At 38.4% G+C, this 17,577-nt stretch overlaps 2 protein-coding genes and 1 pseudogene across 2 annotated transcripts; all 3 read right to left on the bottom strand.

Moving 5' to 3' along the window:
- Positions 1-2,564: 2,564 nt before the first annotated feature.
- Positions 2,565-4,852, bottom strand: LOC136279653 (putative golgin subfamily A member 6-like protein 3; annotated as a pseudogene).
- A 371-nt stretch (positions 4,853-5,223) lies between these two features.
- On the bottom strand, positions 5,224-14,869 carry LOC131769570 (probable serine/threonine-protein kinase DDB_G0281745). The gene is made up of 10 exons (XM_066163046.1): positions 14,785-14,869; positions 14,606-14,687; positions 13,606-13,685; positions 12,477-12,539; positions 11,204-11,299; positions 9,240-9,374; positions 8,541-8,622; positions 7,264-8,298; positions 6,593-6,829; positions 5,224-5,970 (listed from the first exon to the last, which is right to left on the bottom strand). The coding sequence occupies exons 3-8, from the start codon at positions 13,663-13,665 to the stop codon at positions 7,436-7,438; spliced, it is 1,299 nt and encodes a 432-aa protein (XP_066019143.1). The 5' UTR covers positions 13,666-13,685; positions 14,606-14,687; positions 14,785-14,869; the 3' UTR covers positions 5,224-5,970; positions 6,593-6,829; positions 7,264-7,435.
- Positions 6,623-7,332, bottom strand: LOC136279652 (uncharacterized). Its single transcript, XM_066163590.1, has 2 exons — positions 7,264-7,332; positions 6,623-6,829 (listed from the first exon to the last, which is right to left on the bottom strand). Exons 1-2 carry the CDS (start codon positions 7,330-7,332, stop codon positions 6,623-6,625), a joined length of 276 nt encoding a protein of 91 aa, XP_066019687.1.
- Positions 14,870-17,577: the final 2,708 nt, after the last annotated feature.

Here is a 17,577-nt window from a genome sequence, read left to right as displayed (position 1 = left end):
TTTATGCCGTTTTACGGCTAATAGTTGACCCCATTGAGAGCCTCTTACCTCAAGATTGTAGTCATGTTAGTCTTAGGCCTGTTCCAAACGTCGTGCTACTGCCGTGCCGAACTCAAATGAAATAGTAATTTCGATTTAAGCACGGCAGTAGCACGCCGTTTGAAACCATTAAGCGCGGCACGGCTGAATTAGGTTCGGCACGACTACTTAGCGCGGCAGGCCTTGCCGTGCCGCACGGCAGTAGCACGACTTGGTTTCAAACGTTGTGCTACTGTCGCGCCGAACTCAATTCATAATAATAATAATAATAATAATAATGACAATCTTTAATGAGGAAACTTTTTCACTAAAAAGTGGTTTACAAAAAGGACCTCGAAAATTAAAAATTAAAAATTTACAATGAATAGAAATGCTAAAAGATGCTACTAAAAACTAATGTATCTTATGTGTAATACAAAACTTAAATCAATGAATTAAAAATCTGACGCTTCAAAATATTTACATTATCAGAGGCTCGTATAGTTTTGTCCAGCGAGTTAAAATCACTTACAGCATGATAGCCAGTTCTTTGTTTACCCCAGTTTCTTTTAACGGATGGAATTTTGAGGTTTGCTTTATTTCTTGTGTTGTAACTATGCTGTTCTTGCTGAGTGACTAATGTTAATTCGTGATGCGTGAGACCATTAAGACATTTATATACATGTACGCATCGGCGCTGGAAGCGCCTTTTTTCTAGTGTTAACCACTTCAGTGTAGTTAACGCATCAGACGCAGAGGAATACAGTGGTCGATCTAATATTATTTTAGCCGCCTTATTTTGAAGCACTTGCAAACTAGACATTAAAGTTACATTATGAATAAAAGGGTAAGTTTCTAAAGAAACTGTGGTGCTGCGTCGGTGGGAGAGTATAGCAAGTAATTTAGTGTTAACAACTGGGTTGAAAACGTAAATTAGCCACCGTAAAGGGTAAAAAAGCTGACGTTTCGAGCGTTAGCCCTTCGTCAGAGCGATTAGAGGAATTGTGGGTATTATGTTTGTCTCCCCAAACTAAATCAGCATACTCGAATAAGGGCATAACAAGGCTTTTATAAAAAAGGATGCGCGCCTTAAACAGTAACAAATGCTTAATGCGTCTAAGTAGGCCAAGCCTTTGATTAACTTTCCCTGCCATGTATTCGACATGATTTGTTTTTGTTAATTCATAAATTAATTTAACGGATTTTGCATTATTTGCATACTATTACGCATGCGCACTAATAAAAAAAGACAAATCTGCCCGTTTTTCCCGAAAGCTTGAGAGAAGAGGAATCCGACGGTGACAATAAATTGCTTAGGGTTAGGGTTAGGGTTAGGGTTTGGAAACGCCGGCACGATCGTAATACAGTAACTTGCTGGCTCTCGTCAAGGGAAACCAGAAGAAGAATAAATGAAAAAACTTTCAAAAGTAATCCTCTCCTTGCAATAACAGTATTCAATATGGACTGTTGCATTCGCCTGCGTTGCCTTCTGGCATTTAAAATTGTCTTAAACAAAACAAACTTCTCGCGCTCTTCGTTAAGGTTTCCCTCCGCCATTTTGGATGGGGCGATACCGCTGGATGGATGGTTTGTTTTGTCTTTTGAATTTGGCGCGACTGCATTAGGTTCGACGTTTGAAACCGCTGCCGTGCTATCGTCGTGCCACTGCCGAGCCAAATTCATTTGAGTTCGGCACGGCAGTAGCACGACGTTTGGAACAGGCCTAAGACAGATAGAAGGGGCGTGTGATCGCAGATTATTTTTTCTAGGGCTACCCGCAATACACAGTCCGCTATTATTACAGCATTCCAAATGCAACAGAGTCTCGTTTGAATGAGTGACAAAATGCTGGGGGTTATTTCGCTGGAGATTTGATGAAAAGTTGAGCCAGAACTGAAATGCATCTTCCATGGTGTTTCACCAAAATACAATTTGCGACAACTACAAGGTTAAATGAGGAGTTAACAGCAGATCTGACCCTTGGAGCAGCATCTTCCCCAATATGCAATGTCTTAAGTAACTTCTACTCTGTATTTGAACAGAATTTACTCTTGGCATGGTAAACTACTTTTGGTAAAAGTAGTTTAAAGCTTGAGCCACATCCAGAGCAATAACAAATATTTCGGTCTTGGAGCTGTGACTCCAATTTATCCTCAAGAATCGCAATTTGTTGCCTTAAATCAGCACTTCTACTTATCTCTCTGCAAATTGTCATTGAACACTGAACACACCTACCTCTGTAAATTTTCTTTTTCCCGTAACTGCTGCTGCAACTCCTCAAGATGCGTTCGTAAATTTTCTTCTCGTTCTTCTTTCTCTGTGCACTCCAGCTCCTTTCTACTCAACTTTCTTTGAAAGTTTAATACTTGCTGGGTTCTTTCAATAAGCTGTTCACGAAACCATGCTTCTCTCGTTTCAGTTTCCTATATTTTTTCTCTCCACCTTTGCTTTCGTTCTTTTTTCTCTGTCAACTGTTTCTACAAGTTCTCTATTTGTTGGTCTTTATCTTTGAGCCGTATTTTAAACGCAGTTTCTTCCTCTTTCAGTCATCGTTCCATCTCTTTAAGCTGCATCTGGAAAATTTCCTCTCGTTCTTCTTCCTTTTTTAATGCAACTGTTGTCCCGTCTCCTGCAGTTTTTCTTGAATGTCCTCTATTTGCTGATCTCTTTGTCGCAGCTGTTTATGAAGGTAACTTTCTTTCGACTCCTTGTGCGTCATTTCGTTTTGCAACTGTTGCTCCATCTCTTTCAGATCTCTTTGTAAAAGTTCTTCTCGATTGTCTTTCTCTCCCAGCTGCCGCTCCAGCTTCCGCAGTTGTATCTAAGGGTTTGCTATTTGCTGGTCCCTTTCTTCGAGCTGTTGATGCAACTCATTTTCTCCTGCCTCCTTCTCCATAATTTTATTTTTTAACTTATGATTCACCTCTTATTCAAGTCTGTTTGTAAGGTTTCTAATCGTTCCTCTCTTTCTGAACAGTGTTGATTCGTCTCCCTCAGTTGCTTGTGAAGAGTAGTCACTCGCCGGTCCCTTTCCTCGAGCTGTCGGAGTAACGCACTTACTGTCGATTCTATTTCCGTTTGACTGCTTATCCTTGCTCCATTTCTCTCAAGTCTGTTCGTAACATTTCTTCCCGTACTTCCTTCTGTTTAGGCTCCTTTTCTTGGTTCTTTTTCTCTTTTCTTTTTATGGATGTGTTCGGCTGATTTTCTACCAGTCCTATTTCCGCCGACTGCACAGCTGAATAGAAAGTAAGTAAAGTATTTCTCTTGCAGTCACGTCTTCTTTCAAGGATTGCTCCATCGCGCAAACCGCGTTTAGTGAACAAAATCCTGCATACTTTACACGGCTAGCTTTCCATTATGAAAAATAGAAAATGGAAAGCATCTTATTAACGAACAACGGCATCAAAATAAAGTCCCGAAAAAAAAACGTGGTCGCCCATTTCTCGCTGAAACGTAACAATGATCTAATTTGCTGGATTGCTTTTAAGGAGAGATTCCTCATGTTTTTAATTTTTTTCCTTGTTATTTATTGCCAAATGAACCTGTTCTCGTCCTTCGAAAATCCTCTTTAGAAATTCAAGTGACACTTACTCTCAGTTCAACTTCAAACCAAGTTCTAAGGCTAGGTGATAATTCGCCTTTGTATCGCACAATCCCAGGCTGTTCGTTAGGTAATCCTTTCACATAAACAAGAACCTCTCTTCCGGAAAAAATATTAGGTGCGGCGCGGTTATCAAATGTTTCCTCTCAACAAATGTCTGATGATTTGATTCGTCCGATGAAATCGCTAAAAGCAAATTAGCGTTTTCGTCAGAAAGTTCAACAACATCCTAAATCCCTAATACAGTTAAGATTCAACAGAGTACGGAAATTGGAACAAGGGCTATTCTTTTTTCATCTGTCGGCTGAAGACACTCAAAAGTAGTTGTTAACAGCTCGCCTCCCGGCACTTGTGTTTGCAAAGAAGTATTACTGTTCTTACCAGTGCTTCCAATATGATCACGAAGAATTTACTTCATCGCTGAACTGCCCTTTACACATGGAGATCCCAGTAAAATTAAACAGTTGACAGTCGTAATGCGAAATCTGGGTAAACAAAGACCTCGCACATTGAGACAGGTGAACATGGACGGCAACCTCAGACCGCGCGAGGACTCGACAGTGCATCCAAGCCATGATTTTTTCAAGCCATGCCAGCAATACACCAAGATACGGTCGATACTTGAGGCTAAAAATGGCCAGAGTTAGGGAACAAAGATGGGCTTATGCTCGCTCTTGACTTGATGCGATTGGACATCCCTTTCATATCGTGAGGGAAAACTCGATCTGCCCCCCTCCCCAACCGACCGGGAACGAGTGCAAAGGGAAAATATCCGTACTTATTTCTTTCTCAGTTCGTGAGCGGGCGGTATTCTACAAATCCTGCAATCTGATTGGTTCCGAGAGCGGGCAGTATTCTCCCCATCCGGCCCGCTCACAGCGGGCGGTTCTTTTCGCAACCATTTGTTAGGTTTTAGAAAAAAATAAAAATGTTATTCACTAGCTAAGGTCGGTCCTTATTGGGAAAAACTGTGCCCTCTGTCTTGTGTACCGCCCTCAGGCGGTATCCAAGACCTCGGGCACAGTTTTTCCCAATACGGACCTCCCCTCTGGTGAAGAACATATAGATATATTTTCGCGCCCTACAAAGGCTATTGTGTTTATTATCCATGTTTACGAACAGCTTACTTTGTGCAGCGTGGGATGTTTTCTTTTGAGTGTTCTCTGGTACGACTTGAAGAACAGAAAAAGAGTTTCCTTTCCATGTAACAGCCATAAAACCCTCTCTCATCTTGAATTAAATTTCAAACGAAGACTTATCGTACTGGACGTGAGGTTTAAAAATTGGGGGATATCGCTGAGGTGATGTTCTCGAATATCAACCAGTTTTAGCTGGGGGCTATTAGATCACGTGCTCCGTTTATACCAATCGCGCCCCAGCAAAAATATTTGATGGATCATAACAAAAGATGTTAATGACCCATGCGGCTTAATAAGGCACATTTTTAACGCAAAAAAAAAATCCCCCTGTATGAAGGTGGCAGATGGTGCTAGCAGCACCAGAAAAAGCCGTCTGTCTATAGTTACATACGACTACCGTGAACCAATTGTCATGCAACGCATGGAGGAGGAAAACAATTACTATAAAGTGTTGACCTTTTTAGAAAAAAAATTTTATTATCCATTTCCTGGACTATAGCTTCTGTCACATATATGCCTTTGGCTCTTACTTTTGTGTTACCTCGTCTTTTTATAGGCTTGACTCCTCTCTAATAAGGCAGTCATCTAAAGATGTTGTTTGTCTTAGAAGGGCTTTTAAGCCTTGACAGATTTCTTATTATTTTAAAGGTATCTGCAACAACTAGTTTTTTTGCGAATGTAATTCGTGTTTCTGAGCGAGGGCGCCTTAGGTTCTCACGGAAAGACTTAAAATGGACACTCAATCAGGTGGGAGCATTATATCTGCAGAGGCCCAAGGTTCAGTACTTTTAACTAGATGGAGCTTATCCAGCCAGCGAAAAGGTAATGACAGAAAACTGTCGCTTACTCATCATAAATCCCCCTCACTAAGGAAATTATATTGTCATCAATACCACTTGGAACACTTGACAATAGCAAATAAAAAATTGCAGTTTCAACCAGCTACAATTTCTCTTTGATATGTTTTTTATTACCTGTGTTATAATTTTATGTTGAGTTATGACCGTGAATTTTAAGATGAATTTCCACGTTATCTACAATTTTTGGTAAAGAATGCTAGAATATTACCGAGAAACTACATTTACCTCACGCTAACAAAACTTAAATCTACAATCTTACTATAGTTGTTCTCATTGGAAAATGTTCTCTTCCATACTTGATCTCGTCTCAGGCCTTGCTTGGAGACAATTCTGGATGAAACTTCACAGCCTACGGAGTAAATGGACGTTTATTTGAGTGTCATCATGATTCTTGTCCACCACCAGCACTAATTTACCCGTTCGACTTAGGGATTACGCCTTTGATACCTTGGCAAATGAATGCACATAACACACAGATTTAGAGAAAAAAGGACTTAGACAAATATATATCGGAAAGCTATAATTAGGACGGAAGGGAAAGCCTAGTGATAACATAAAGACTGATATCTACCCTTTGAAAAGGTGCGAAACTTGGGTTTTTTTCAAACAAGCAGTTGCGCCAAAAGACAATCAAATGGTGCGCTTATATTTCACGATTGCAGAAAGCGATACGTATAGAGTCAAGAGGCCTGTGTTTTTTTTCCCGTGAACCGTAAATAAACCACATATAAACTCGATTCTGTAAGGAAATTGAGTGCCATAAGTATTGTATAAGTATTGTAACTTGAGGAAAACACCAAAAACATAACAAAACCAAACAAGGAAACAAAATCATATAAACGTATCACGCGCCAGGAAGAGAATGATATGTTTGATTGACTGATTCCAATTTCTCTCCTTGACATAGAAACGTACTGAAATGTGTGTGATTGTGCTAGCTGTTTGAGAAAATCTTTGGTGTTAAAACTTACATTCCCCTCTTTAAAAATATGACAAGACTCCTAAAGCACTTCCTGGAACTGCTCAAGTTTGTCAATGATTTCTGTCATATCTGGTCTATCATCTGGGTTCGTTTGCAAACACTGGCACACGAGCTCTTGCAGCGCTCGGTTTGACATCTTGTCGACTTGCTCATCACGCCTGTCAGGTTCTGGATCTTCTCGAATGCACATTTCACACAGTAGAATACCAAAGCTGTAGACATCAATCTAGAAATTATTCAACAACATGACTAGGTAAAGATTAAAGTCACTTCAAGTCGAGTATAGCGAGCTACCTAATATAAGATAATTTTCTAGAACCATTGACTATAAGCAGAACAGAAAAACACTGTTTCATCCACATGTGTTCTCTCTCCTTTTGAACAGATAGACTTGCTACAAAAAAAACAGGATATGCTTAAAGTACACAATTCAAAAAATAAAATGTAGTCCTCATAAACTACTGGATCAACCCTCGTTCTTTTGTATACCTAAGAAAATCCTGCTTTTATATTATCCATGCTCTCATACTGTTCACTATAATTTGGTCACTGCTGACAAAAAAATAGCGGGTGCTTATTAATTAAATGGATCGTTTAACTCATTCTGCTTTTCTGGCCAAAATAGAGTGTACATTGCCCACAAACCACTAGTAATGATACCTTCGCTGTTTGGGTCGTTGTACGTGCCTCAGGTGCACTGTACGCCAAACATCCTGGAGTTTGAGTCATGACTTGTTCTACAAATTTGGCAGTGCCATAATCGGAAACCTTTCCTCTCCATTGCGCCTCGTGAATACCTGTCTCTCGTCCGGCCTTCCGCCACAACAACACATTAGCACTGCTGATGTCGCGATGAATCATCGGTACAGGTCGTTTTTGGTGAAGATAATTCAGTGCCCGAGCCACATCCAGCGAAATTATGGAGAGGTCTTTCCCTCAAAAGTCGCCGTAGACTTGTTTCCATTAGCTCTGTCACCAGGAGAGGAAATCCCTCGTCAATAGTTGCTCCAATAAATTGTAGCAAACATGGATGGCGGCATTTTGAAGCCATGTCAATTTCACGCTGAAACATTTTAAGTCTATGAGCTGATGCAAAGTCTTCGTGGATTTGTTTCACGGCAACATCACAACCACAGTATCTGCCCTCATAAACCGTTCCCCAACCTCCAGACCCAAGGCGCTTATTAGTCACTTGAACTTCATTACGGCTGATAATCCAATCATAGGAACTCTCTCCTCTTTGCGCCAGTTGTTGTTCCACCTCTCTTAATCTCTGGTTTTGGGCTTCAACTTGGTCTCTTTCCCGGAGCTGTTGTTGTTCCATTTGCCTTAGTTGTGTTTCAACACTTGCTTTTTGACGACGCACCTCATCTACTTCTTGGCATTGTTCCACTTGCTGCGTCCGTAAGATAGAAACTTCATTCTGTAACTGCTGAATCTTTCTCTCCAATGTTGAGCCCTTACTATCTTTTCGCTGCAACTGGTTTTGGAAGTTTGGAAATTGCTGTGTCATCTCGCCCATTTTTTCCGACCAGTTAACTAGCTCTTGCTCTCTCGTTTGACGTGAAGCTCGCAGGGTTCTGGAAGTTCGTCTACTTCTGTTCTCTTTTACCATTGAGAGGTTGGCCTCTTTCCTTTCTTTCTCTTGCGGTTGTCCCATGAGATGTGTCAAATTCTGAAAGGGGTCTCTATATCCTTGTAAAAGGTGCAAAGATCCAAATTAAGAAAGTTAATGGGATCATGAATCAAGATCGGGACTCGAATATATATAATGTTTTGAATTTTAAAAAAAACATGAAAATTTGGAAGTATTATGGAATAGCTTTTTTGGCTTTCCCGGTTTTGCTTCTGTATTTGTATGTTTTAGTCATACATTTTAACTTCCTAAACGGCTAAAGGAGAACTCATCCGAAAGTGGTGCAGGTCCGAGTACATACCATCTAATGATCCGGCCACCTTTCCCATGATATTATTCGTAAGTCCTGTATATTCCCTCAAGGTTTTAACGATAACCTCGGCCTGAAGAGCAAAAACTTTATGCAATATATCAAAAGCTCGCAACTCATCAAGACATACTCTTGCGAGTCTTGAAGCTGTAATCTGTATTATAAATGAAAGGTGTTTGTCTGAAGAAAAAAAATTTACCTCTGAGACGAGGGGTAAAACTGCACAAAAAAAATTGGCTAGTAACGTCATTTTCAAAAATGGCCGATACGTTTGCACTAGTTTACCCTTGTAATCATCCTCAATCATCAAAGAGAAATGTGTAACTAAGAACGTACGAACCTTTCATTCTCAAGCTACCGCGCCAAGGGATCAAATCAAACTTATTTCCAAGTGGTTGTCTGTCAAACATGACTCCATTCTAAGACTATATAAGCTACCCTTCTGCAATCCTTGGAGCAAATCCATTTGCTTTAACAACCTGAGCTCTTTCTACCTTAGCCCTATATAACTGAGCAATCTTTATTGGTTCCGATGAAAGAACCCCCATGAGTTCCAAAGCCTGGTCTTGCATATCGTTTTTCTTTAAAGAAGACAATATTCCCAGTCTTAACTCGTCCATAAATAAACAGGCAATATGAATTCCTTATAATTCAGCTAAACTATCACAAGGCCTCTTTGGTTTCACTTACTTCTTCGGACTTAAAAGCACAAACTATGGGTCCTAAGAAGGAACGTAGACTGTACACATAGCCAAATACTGTTTTGTCATCTGGATCTTGAATAATGAGTGATATTTCCGTGGAGAAACTCCTTTGCAATATAAACTACAAAAATACAGCCAAAGAAAAACTTCAAACACATCTAGAAAATGATTTCTAAGATGTCCAAGAGGACACCTCTATAGAGAACTTAAGAACAAGTCTCTGTAAGAATCAAACATCTTGGGAAATGAACATTTTCAACTCCCCTTCAAATATTTGCGGGCCGGCCTTTACTTTCCATAGGGGCAATTCTCGAACTAACTCAAAATTGGTAATTGTTTTAATATCTGATATTTGAGTTAGTTCGCGAATTGCCCCTATGGAAAGATTTTTATATAATTAAAAGCAAGAATATTATAACCAACTAGGTAGGTAAACTTTTCAGTTCCAGAATTGGTGTACTTTTGGAGAAATTCAGATAAACGTTTTCCCTGTTTTACCCTACAACAAAAATCACTGAAACTGTACCGAGATAAATAATCTATTGGTGTGTTCGCATTCACTCCCAGGGAAAATTGAATGAATCAAAGAGAAGACGAATGATGTCACTATGTATGGTAGAAGTGCAGGGTTGTCAATAAGAATTCAAGTAAGCGGAGATATTAGGAAAGTAGATGGCTCTGGGGGCCGAAGGTCCCCACAGAGGCGAGGGGTCTGGGGGCCGCCGAGGCCCCCAGCGGGGTACAGGGGCTAAGCCCCCGGAAGCAAAATGAATTTGACGTTTTGACACTGCCAAAAATTGCCTTTCCTCACAAAAATTCTAACAAGCTTCACTTCCTGAAAAGAACAGTACTGTTTATGACTATTCATTTTTTTTATTAATTTATTCTCAAGTAGCTTTGACTTTTATTAACCTTTAGTTTCAATATAAACGTTTATGTTTCAAATAATCTATTTCCTATAATCTGTCATCGATTATCACAAATTAACTAGGGTCGACAGACAATTTTTTATATTTTTCTTTGTGTTTATTTTTTTGTAAATGAATGGACATCACCTTGAACTAGTGAAGATTAAAACTTTACGGGTAATTACGGTCAATTGCCGTCTTTCAAAACTTAATTTACATTTGAGAAAATCAGATAAATTCAATCGAAAATTGACACCGCTAACTTATACCAGAATGACAAAGTACATATAGATAGCGTAGACATATGCAAATTTTAAAACAAAAGGCGACAATGTAAAGTAAACAAACCTGATCTGTTCACTCGCAAATCATGCAGCACACGAAACTAAACGAGCCAAAACTTCTGTTGTAAATCGCGCATTGCAAATACATTGAAATTATGAATGAAACAAACCAATTTTCTTTTTGTTTTTTGTTTCTAATTTTTTTTAAAAAGCGTTTTGATAATGACCGCTTTTTTCCCGCTTATCTCGACCAATTTGCAGCCGGCGAAAACGTTCAAGTAGCCGGCGACATCTCCGGTCGCCGGCGCTTATTGACAACCCTGGAAGTGCCAATTTGTAATGTTGTATTTAGCTTGAGATAGAGACTAAACATTTCATTCTTTTTTTGAGACGTTTTTGTATGAAAATGAGGCCCCCGGCCTTCAACAAACAGCAGTTATTACCATGGCAACAAGAGTGCTGCAACCTTTAAAAAGGGCATTCTTGTGCATCCCCCCTGAGTGCTAAACTGCATGCAAAATTTGAAGGGGGGTTGAAAATTTTCATTTCCCAGATGTTTGATTCTTTCAGAGATGTCTTCTTAACTATGATCTTCTGAGCATTGTGAGAGATAATTCAAAGAAGCAAGTTTGCAGCACAAATTCTGATAAGTTACATAGACTTTAAAAATTGAGGTTGGATTTGAGAACTGGTTTAAATTCTCTGGATAAAATTTATACAATATTATGATAAACAAATTCTAAACTCTGTTCTCTTACTCCAGTTTCCTCTTTCTCTATTATGACAAAGACATGGTCAATACATAGTTTACAATGTGTCTCCTTGCATCCTAACCAAAAGCTTCCTGCCAGTGCCTACAAAAATGAATTTCATTTTACAGCAACATTTAGCAATCTCAGATTGATTTATGCATGAAAAGTTTGCAGCCCTTGCCAAATTTATATTCATGCATGTGATAAATGAACCACATGTTCTGCTCCCAAACATAAATGTTACAGGTACATAAACCCAGGTATGTGTGAGCCCCTAATGTTTATATTAACATATCAAATTTGATTGTTTTTGCAAAGCTCAAAAATTAATAAAGGTGTGTTGTGGTTTCAGTGCCACCTTAATTCTGCAACAATGTTATGCATTTAAGGTGGCTATGAACATACTTCACAGATTGTTTTAAAACTTCAGTTACAATGCAGTTTGAATTTAGTGATTTTCCCTCACACACACTTAACATAATTAATATTTCTATAATTGCTCCAGTGATTATAGAGATGTACACCCTCTGATTGGTAGAGGATTGCATCATATCTCGTTTGAGGTGATTATAGCAGGAGCACTAAATTTCAAAATGGCTGCCTCAGGTTCTGTCAGTGTTACAGAGGAAGTGATGAACATGATAAAGAAAATTCAATTCCAAATAGCACAAAAGATGCTAGTAAGTTTGGAGTAACACTTTTCAAAAGAAAGACATGAAGTTTTTGCCAACTGAATTTAATGAACCTATCAAATTCTAGTGGAAACTGGCTCTTTATCTCAATGTGAGTAATCAAAACAATTGAAACAGAATGGGTTCAATGTCAAAACAAAGATTGACAACAGATTTCAAAAGCAGCTACAAGCAATTATATTAAAACAATTATTCGCCATATGCTCAGTGAATATTATATAGTGATACTCACTACAGCAACATGTGAAGGGAGCTTAAAGGAAACTTTGAACAAGGTGAACCTTGATACACTGATTGCAATTAAACATTAAAAAATTGGAGTTACCATTCTTTCCTTAAAAGTTGCAGGTGCATAAAAGTAAAATTAGGCATGTCCCTTGCAAGCTGTTTTGTTCCTGTCACATCATCATTAATTATTGAGAGAGAATTGATGGGCAATGTGTGTGATTACTGATACCATTTTTTTAGGGGGTTAAGAGTAAAAAAGTGTTGAAACACTGACCTATCAAAGAATCAATTATAAAACCATTTTAGGCAATTTAGCTTGTGTTACAGCTTTGGGATTCAACATGTCAAGTGTGTATTACCTTTAATTCCTTAAGAGCCTCACGACACAAATCATCACTCCTGATGTCTTTCATTCCTAGAAACTTTGAGATGAATATAAATAATTTACTCCAATCTTACATGAATTTTTTTGGAAGAATCTTGATCAGATTATAATTATAATAGATTCATGATTACTATCACGAATATGAAACAAGATTTTACACTATCTAAGAAAAAAACTAACACTTACTCTGTCATAATATCAAGTAGTCGGTGAAGTAAGTGTACCTTAGTGCAGTAGGTGTAGTTTGGTGTAGTTAGTGTAGCAGGTGTAGTTCGGTGTAGTAGGTCTAAAGGGGGTAAGTTTCTAAAGTAACTGTGGTGCTGCATCAGTGGGAGAGTATAACAAGGTAATTTGGTATTATCACCTGAGTGGATAACATAAATTGGCCACTGTTAAGAGTTTCAAAGCTGGCATTTGGAGCACCAGCCCTTCGTCGGAGTGAATAGAGGAATTGTGGGTTGTGTGTGTGTTTATATGCAGAAAATGGAGCTACACCATTTGTGGAAACATGGTACTGAGAAAAACGAGAATAAATTAGCTGGATGAAAGGCATTCCTTGATAAACTTTTGGGAAAATTCTGGAAATATATATTGGGGGGGAGGGGGGGGGGGCAAGGATTTACTGAGGTATGACACAATAGATATTTATCTGGCCAAAACTTGGTGTCTGAGTAATAATAGGTTTGACTGAACAACTTGACCAGCAATAGCTGGAAATCAAAGAGAGCTTTTCTACTTTTATAAGGTGACTCAGCAATTGTTAATGTATAATTATTATTAATAAGCATTCACATGAGTTTTCCTGTGCTATTTAGAAGAAATTTATGAGAACTAGTAAATTTTAGAAAATTCCATGAGTATATTTATACTACACTCCAATTGAAATTGTGTGATTATACCTGCACAAAGTACTTTACTTTATTGCAAGTCAAACAGAGTTTACTCACTATAGAATTATATAACTGATAATAAACTAAACACTTTCAATCCATGTTATAGGGCAGTAATTTGATTCATGAGGAGAGATATAATAATATCAAGAACAATAATAATAGGTTTAATGGTGATAATTCAAAGGATAATGAAAATAATAAGGATCAAACCTGGCATCTGAATATGAAGTCTGAATTAGTAAATGGGTTCTGATTCCAATATCCTGTCATTTCCTTAGTCTTAGTAATGGCTGAAAAAAGAGGAAATCCAGGTTTTAAAAGCAACATAAATGGACAACATAAAGGAAGAACACTTTAAACTTTGTGCTGGCAACAAAGCATACCTAGTAATTTTCAACTTTTACCTAGGAGTCAAGAATTGCAATGCAGTCCTATTATCAGAGTTGCTGGGTCATATCACCCTAAGAATGAACTTATGACTCTATGTGTTGGAGAACAACTATTCTAAGGGGTTTACAAACTGACCACTCATGTACTAGCTTAGAACTACAGCTTTACTAATGCCTATGCCGTATTGGTACTCATATTAGTTACCTACCTGCTCTCCCACAACACTTATGTGGTGAACAGTTATTTTCTACAAGTTCTCTATGTAATAGGGTGTGCCAAAAAACATATTCAGTATGATTTCTTCAATGTTGAAGAAAAACATTTTTGGTTTTCTCCTCAAGGATTTTAGTTAATGCAAGAATTGCAAAGATCAAAGACTCAAGTCAAAGTGAAACAAAACTTGAGTATCATGCTTGTCTCGTTTCCATACACAACATTGAAACATTGAAAACCAGCGACCGATCACCAATTGTCCGAATTCAGTATTTCCAGAAGCCTTTCAAATCCATTGGCATGGCTATGATTATAGGGTTACTTATTTAAATTTTTCACTGTATGAAAATTTATTTTTCTTTGAGCTAACAGAAAGAATTAAGCTGAATAACAAAGCGTAAATTGTGTTGTAATTTACCCTTTTCAAAGACAGACTATTAATAAAAGTACTACCAGGTTTTTTGCTTCTGTGGCCATTAATAAAAGAAACCGTCATTATAGGATGTCGAGTTACAACTGAATCAGATAATCCATTCATGCTCTTCAAACAATAAAAAATACCATCAGCCCTCAGCTATAATAATATCAACTAGGAGTGGTGACTTACCGATTTCTTTGCTTCGTAAAGGTCTTCCAAAGCAAACAAAGTGAAGTGCTACCTTGTGTTAGCTCTTGGATAGTTTTCTCAACTGCGTAGAAAAAAGAAAACAGTTTTTTATACTTTAGCCGATCAAGTTAAAAAATTTAAATATTAGCAGTAAAATAATTTTTTCCGGGCTCTATAACCTGATAAACCATCCGCTTGGAAACTGCATTGACAAATTAGACGATGCGTTCTATGTTCAGTTGTGTTGGGTGATCTATATCGAAGGTGTCGGTCGAGGGTCGAACACACAAGTTTCTAGTACAGCGGTTATATTTAAAATGGGTCATGTAAGCTTCAGCACTTGTTGCCCACGAAAAGTTCAAAAAAGAATTGTTCAAGATCGATCTGAACAAAGGAGCTTTGAGGTCCTGCAGCAGTTTCTTGATTTTGTTTGAGTATTTTGTGGTTGTCATAAAATAACCAATGAGATATATTTCTTTTGAACAATTTTCATGGGATTTTTACCAGTAAGTTAAATGCGAGTCCAATTTTTTTTTATAACGGGCACATAAAATAGCATTACACCGTTACTGTTTTCTTCCAGTATCAATCATTAGGAGAAGAAGAAATATTACTAAATGCGTGATCGCGTAGTTTGTAGCGATTCCCAAAATCCTAGATGCATAAAAACAAGCCATCAGACTACACTTCTTTGTTTTTGTTTACTCACATGTGGCTTACAGATAAAGATATACAAAAGCTAATAAAAATGTTTTCAGGATGTTTGAACTATTTATAAGGTTATCAATGCACTAATAAGCCTAACAGTAACGTTTGAATTTTAGATGGTGATGACGTCTCTTGAAAAGTAAATTATGAGAGAGATTCTCCTTGCAGCGTTAAGTCCGTTGAGAGAAGTTCAATGTTTTTTACTTACGTAATACGAAAAATTTGTCAACACTGAAACTTCAGGTAATTCATGAAACAACGAACGAGGATTTCAGGAATTGTATACACCCTACGTTTATGGGAAATTCTGAAGTAAATGGATGTAAATGACATTCCCGATTTTGTTTCCTCAGTATGCGAAAAGCTCGATGGATTCCTCCACTAAAATACTTAGAAAAATTAAAACAGTTTCGCGGGTTATGCAGAAATCGAATACTACTGGTATGTTTCATTATATTTCAAACTCTGTTTTCAAAAGGAATTCTCATCTTTGTTGGTCCGTAGAGGCAATGCCGAGTTTCATCGCTTACGATGGTAAACGGTTTGCCAAAAAATTGGATCGGTACACTACCACCATTGTGTTCAAAGACGGGAGACGCTGCAAATGCATAATTTGAAAAAGTATTTCGGTATACTGGATTAGGCACTTAGAGTGTTTTCCAAGGGATTTCCTATATATGAAATACTTTTAAATATTTCAACACTTTTACACCCGGTGCATTGCGTAAGTTTTTACAAAATTGCGGCAAAAGATCAAGTCTTTACAAGGCCCACACCATATTGATAAAGGCAAAAAAATCAGCCAAAAATAAAAGAAACTGCCCACCATTTTTCGAAAACTTCTTGTGATTTAACTCCTTTGAGTGCAAGGCCTTCTTTACAAAGCATGTGGAAGTAATAAGAAGAAACCTCTCGAGCGTATCCTCGAACTCGTCTCTTTTCCCGTCGAAATAACCCAAGAAGTACCAGTTTTCAACAGAACAATTTTCAAGGTTTTCCTCAAGGAAGTCAATCTCCGATTTATCTAAAGAAGAATGATTAGTCGCCGCCATCATTACGCATTCTAGTGTCTTAATAAAAAATTGTCTTCAGTTTTTAGATGTCATCCTTTCGCGGGCTTTCACAATATTCGCGGGTTTCATAATTTTCCCGCTGACCAAAATTACTGCGTACTCTTACCCTCGACGAACGCCTTCGATATAGCGTCCGGCCCCAGTTGTGTTTTGCTGCAGTTAGCACTGAGCGAATGACGTTCCGCAGATACCACGAGCATATTGCACTCTAGGATCATCACACTGCACTATGGGCTCGTTTACGGGCAGTGCTAACCAAGTCGGCGGATGAGTGAACGGGGAAATTTGAAAGATCCCGAAATGTTTATGCAGGTAATCTAACGAAAGCTATTCTTGTTCAAAATTGTCTTGCCGCGGTTTCCGTAGGTTTAAAACCGAAAGAAACACGAAGAATTAGCACTTATACCCACACCATTCCTCAATCGAATCATGAGAAGTAAATTTTAGAATCCGGGTTAGTTCCTTAATTTACCAGACACCAACACTCTTAAAATTGCTTGGGAAGACTCACCATCAAGCCTACCTGCTATTATTTAGAGTGGAGCTGAAACACTTACGTATTTACACAAAATGAAAAGTTAAAAACTCAATTTAGTTGCCTTATGGAACAACAGCAAATATGCTGATTTTAAAGTTTGCCAAGAACTGATCACGAAGTGATCTGTCGCTCCAAGGGAAACGGAAAGCAAATAAGAATGAATATACTGTTGATCGATACAGATAAATTAAGTAGTATCTTAGAATGCTAAAAAAAAACTCTTCCACTCGGCCTCGTACCTAAGCGGTTATCGTGAAACTTGGAAACCCCAAAAGCGAGTTGCTTTCCGCTTCCTGGGAACCGGATACGAGGACGTAACTGGCAAGGGGGAGGGAGGGAGGGAGTTCTGGGATGCCTGTGACCTTCCCCCCCCCCCCACCCGCGTTTTTAAGTCTTTTTTTATCACATTGAGTAAAACACGGCTTGGAGGTCGACAGGGCAATCTGGTAAGTACCCTCTCTTTTACACATGGTGACCCGTCCCCTTCCCTTCCTCCCTTTAAAATATCCTGGCTAGTCCCCTGGCGCGGACGGCGATCTTTTACGACATCAGCTGTCACAGTAAAGCTCCACCAAGTCAGCTACTTGGCTGAATCTGCAAACGCCATACCGAATTGAATTTTTACTCTTGACATGAAGGGTTTCATGCAGTCT

Source organism: Pocillopora verrucosa, chromosome 3 (genome assembly GCF_036669915.1).
Source record: "Pocillopora verrucosa isolate sample1 chromosome 3, ASM3666991v2, whole genome shotgun sequence".
NCBI classification, from domain to species: Eukaryota; Metazoa; Cnidaria; class Anthozoa; order Scleractinia; family Pocilloporidae; genus Pocillopora; species Pocillopora verrucosa.
The sequence above is the reverse complement of the archived record's forward strand: the minus strand, read 5'-3'. Positions and strand labels throughout refer to the sequence as shown.

Excerpts from the sequence above, each read along its gene's own strand:
- LOC136279652 (XM_066163590.1), bottom strand. The coding sequence starts at position 7,332 with ATGACTCAAACTCCAGGATGTTTGGCGTACAGTGCACCTGAGGCACGT. Across the intron at positions 6,830-7,263 it reads CAACGACCCAAACAGCGAAG|ATTGATGTCTACAGCTTTGG; the intron begins GTATCATTACTA and ends AATAATTTCTAG.
- LOC131769570 (XM_066163046.1), bottom strand. The coding sequence starts at position 13,665 with ATGACAGGATATTGGAATCAGAACCCATTTACTAATTCAGACTTCATA. Across the intron at positions 11,300-12,476 it reads AGGCTCTTAAGGAATTAAAG|GCACTGGCAGGAAGCTTTTG; the intron begins GTAATACACACT and ends TCATTTTTGTAG. Across the intron at positions 8,623-9,239 it reads GTGCTTTTAAGTCCGAAGAA|GCCGAGGTTATCGTTAAAAC; the intron begins GTAAGTGAAACC and ends TTTGCTCTTCAG.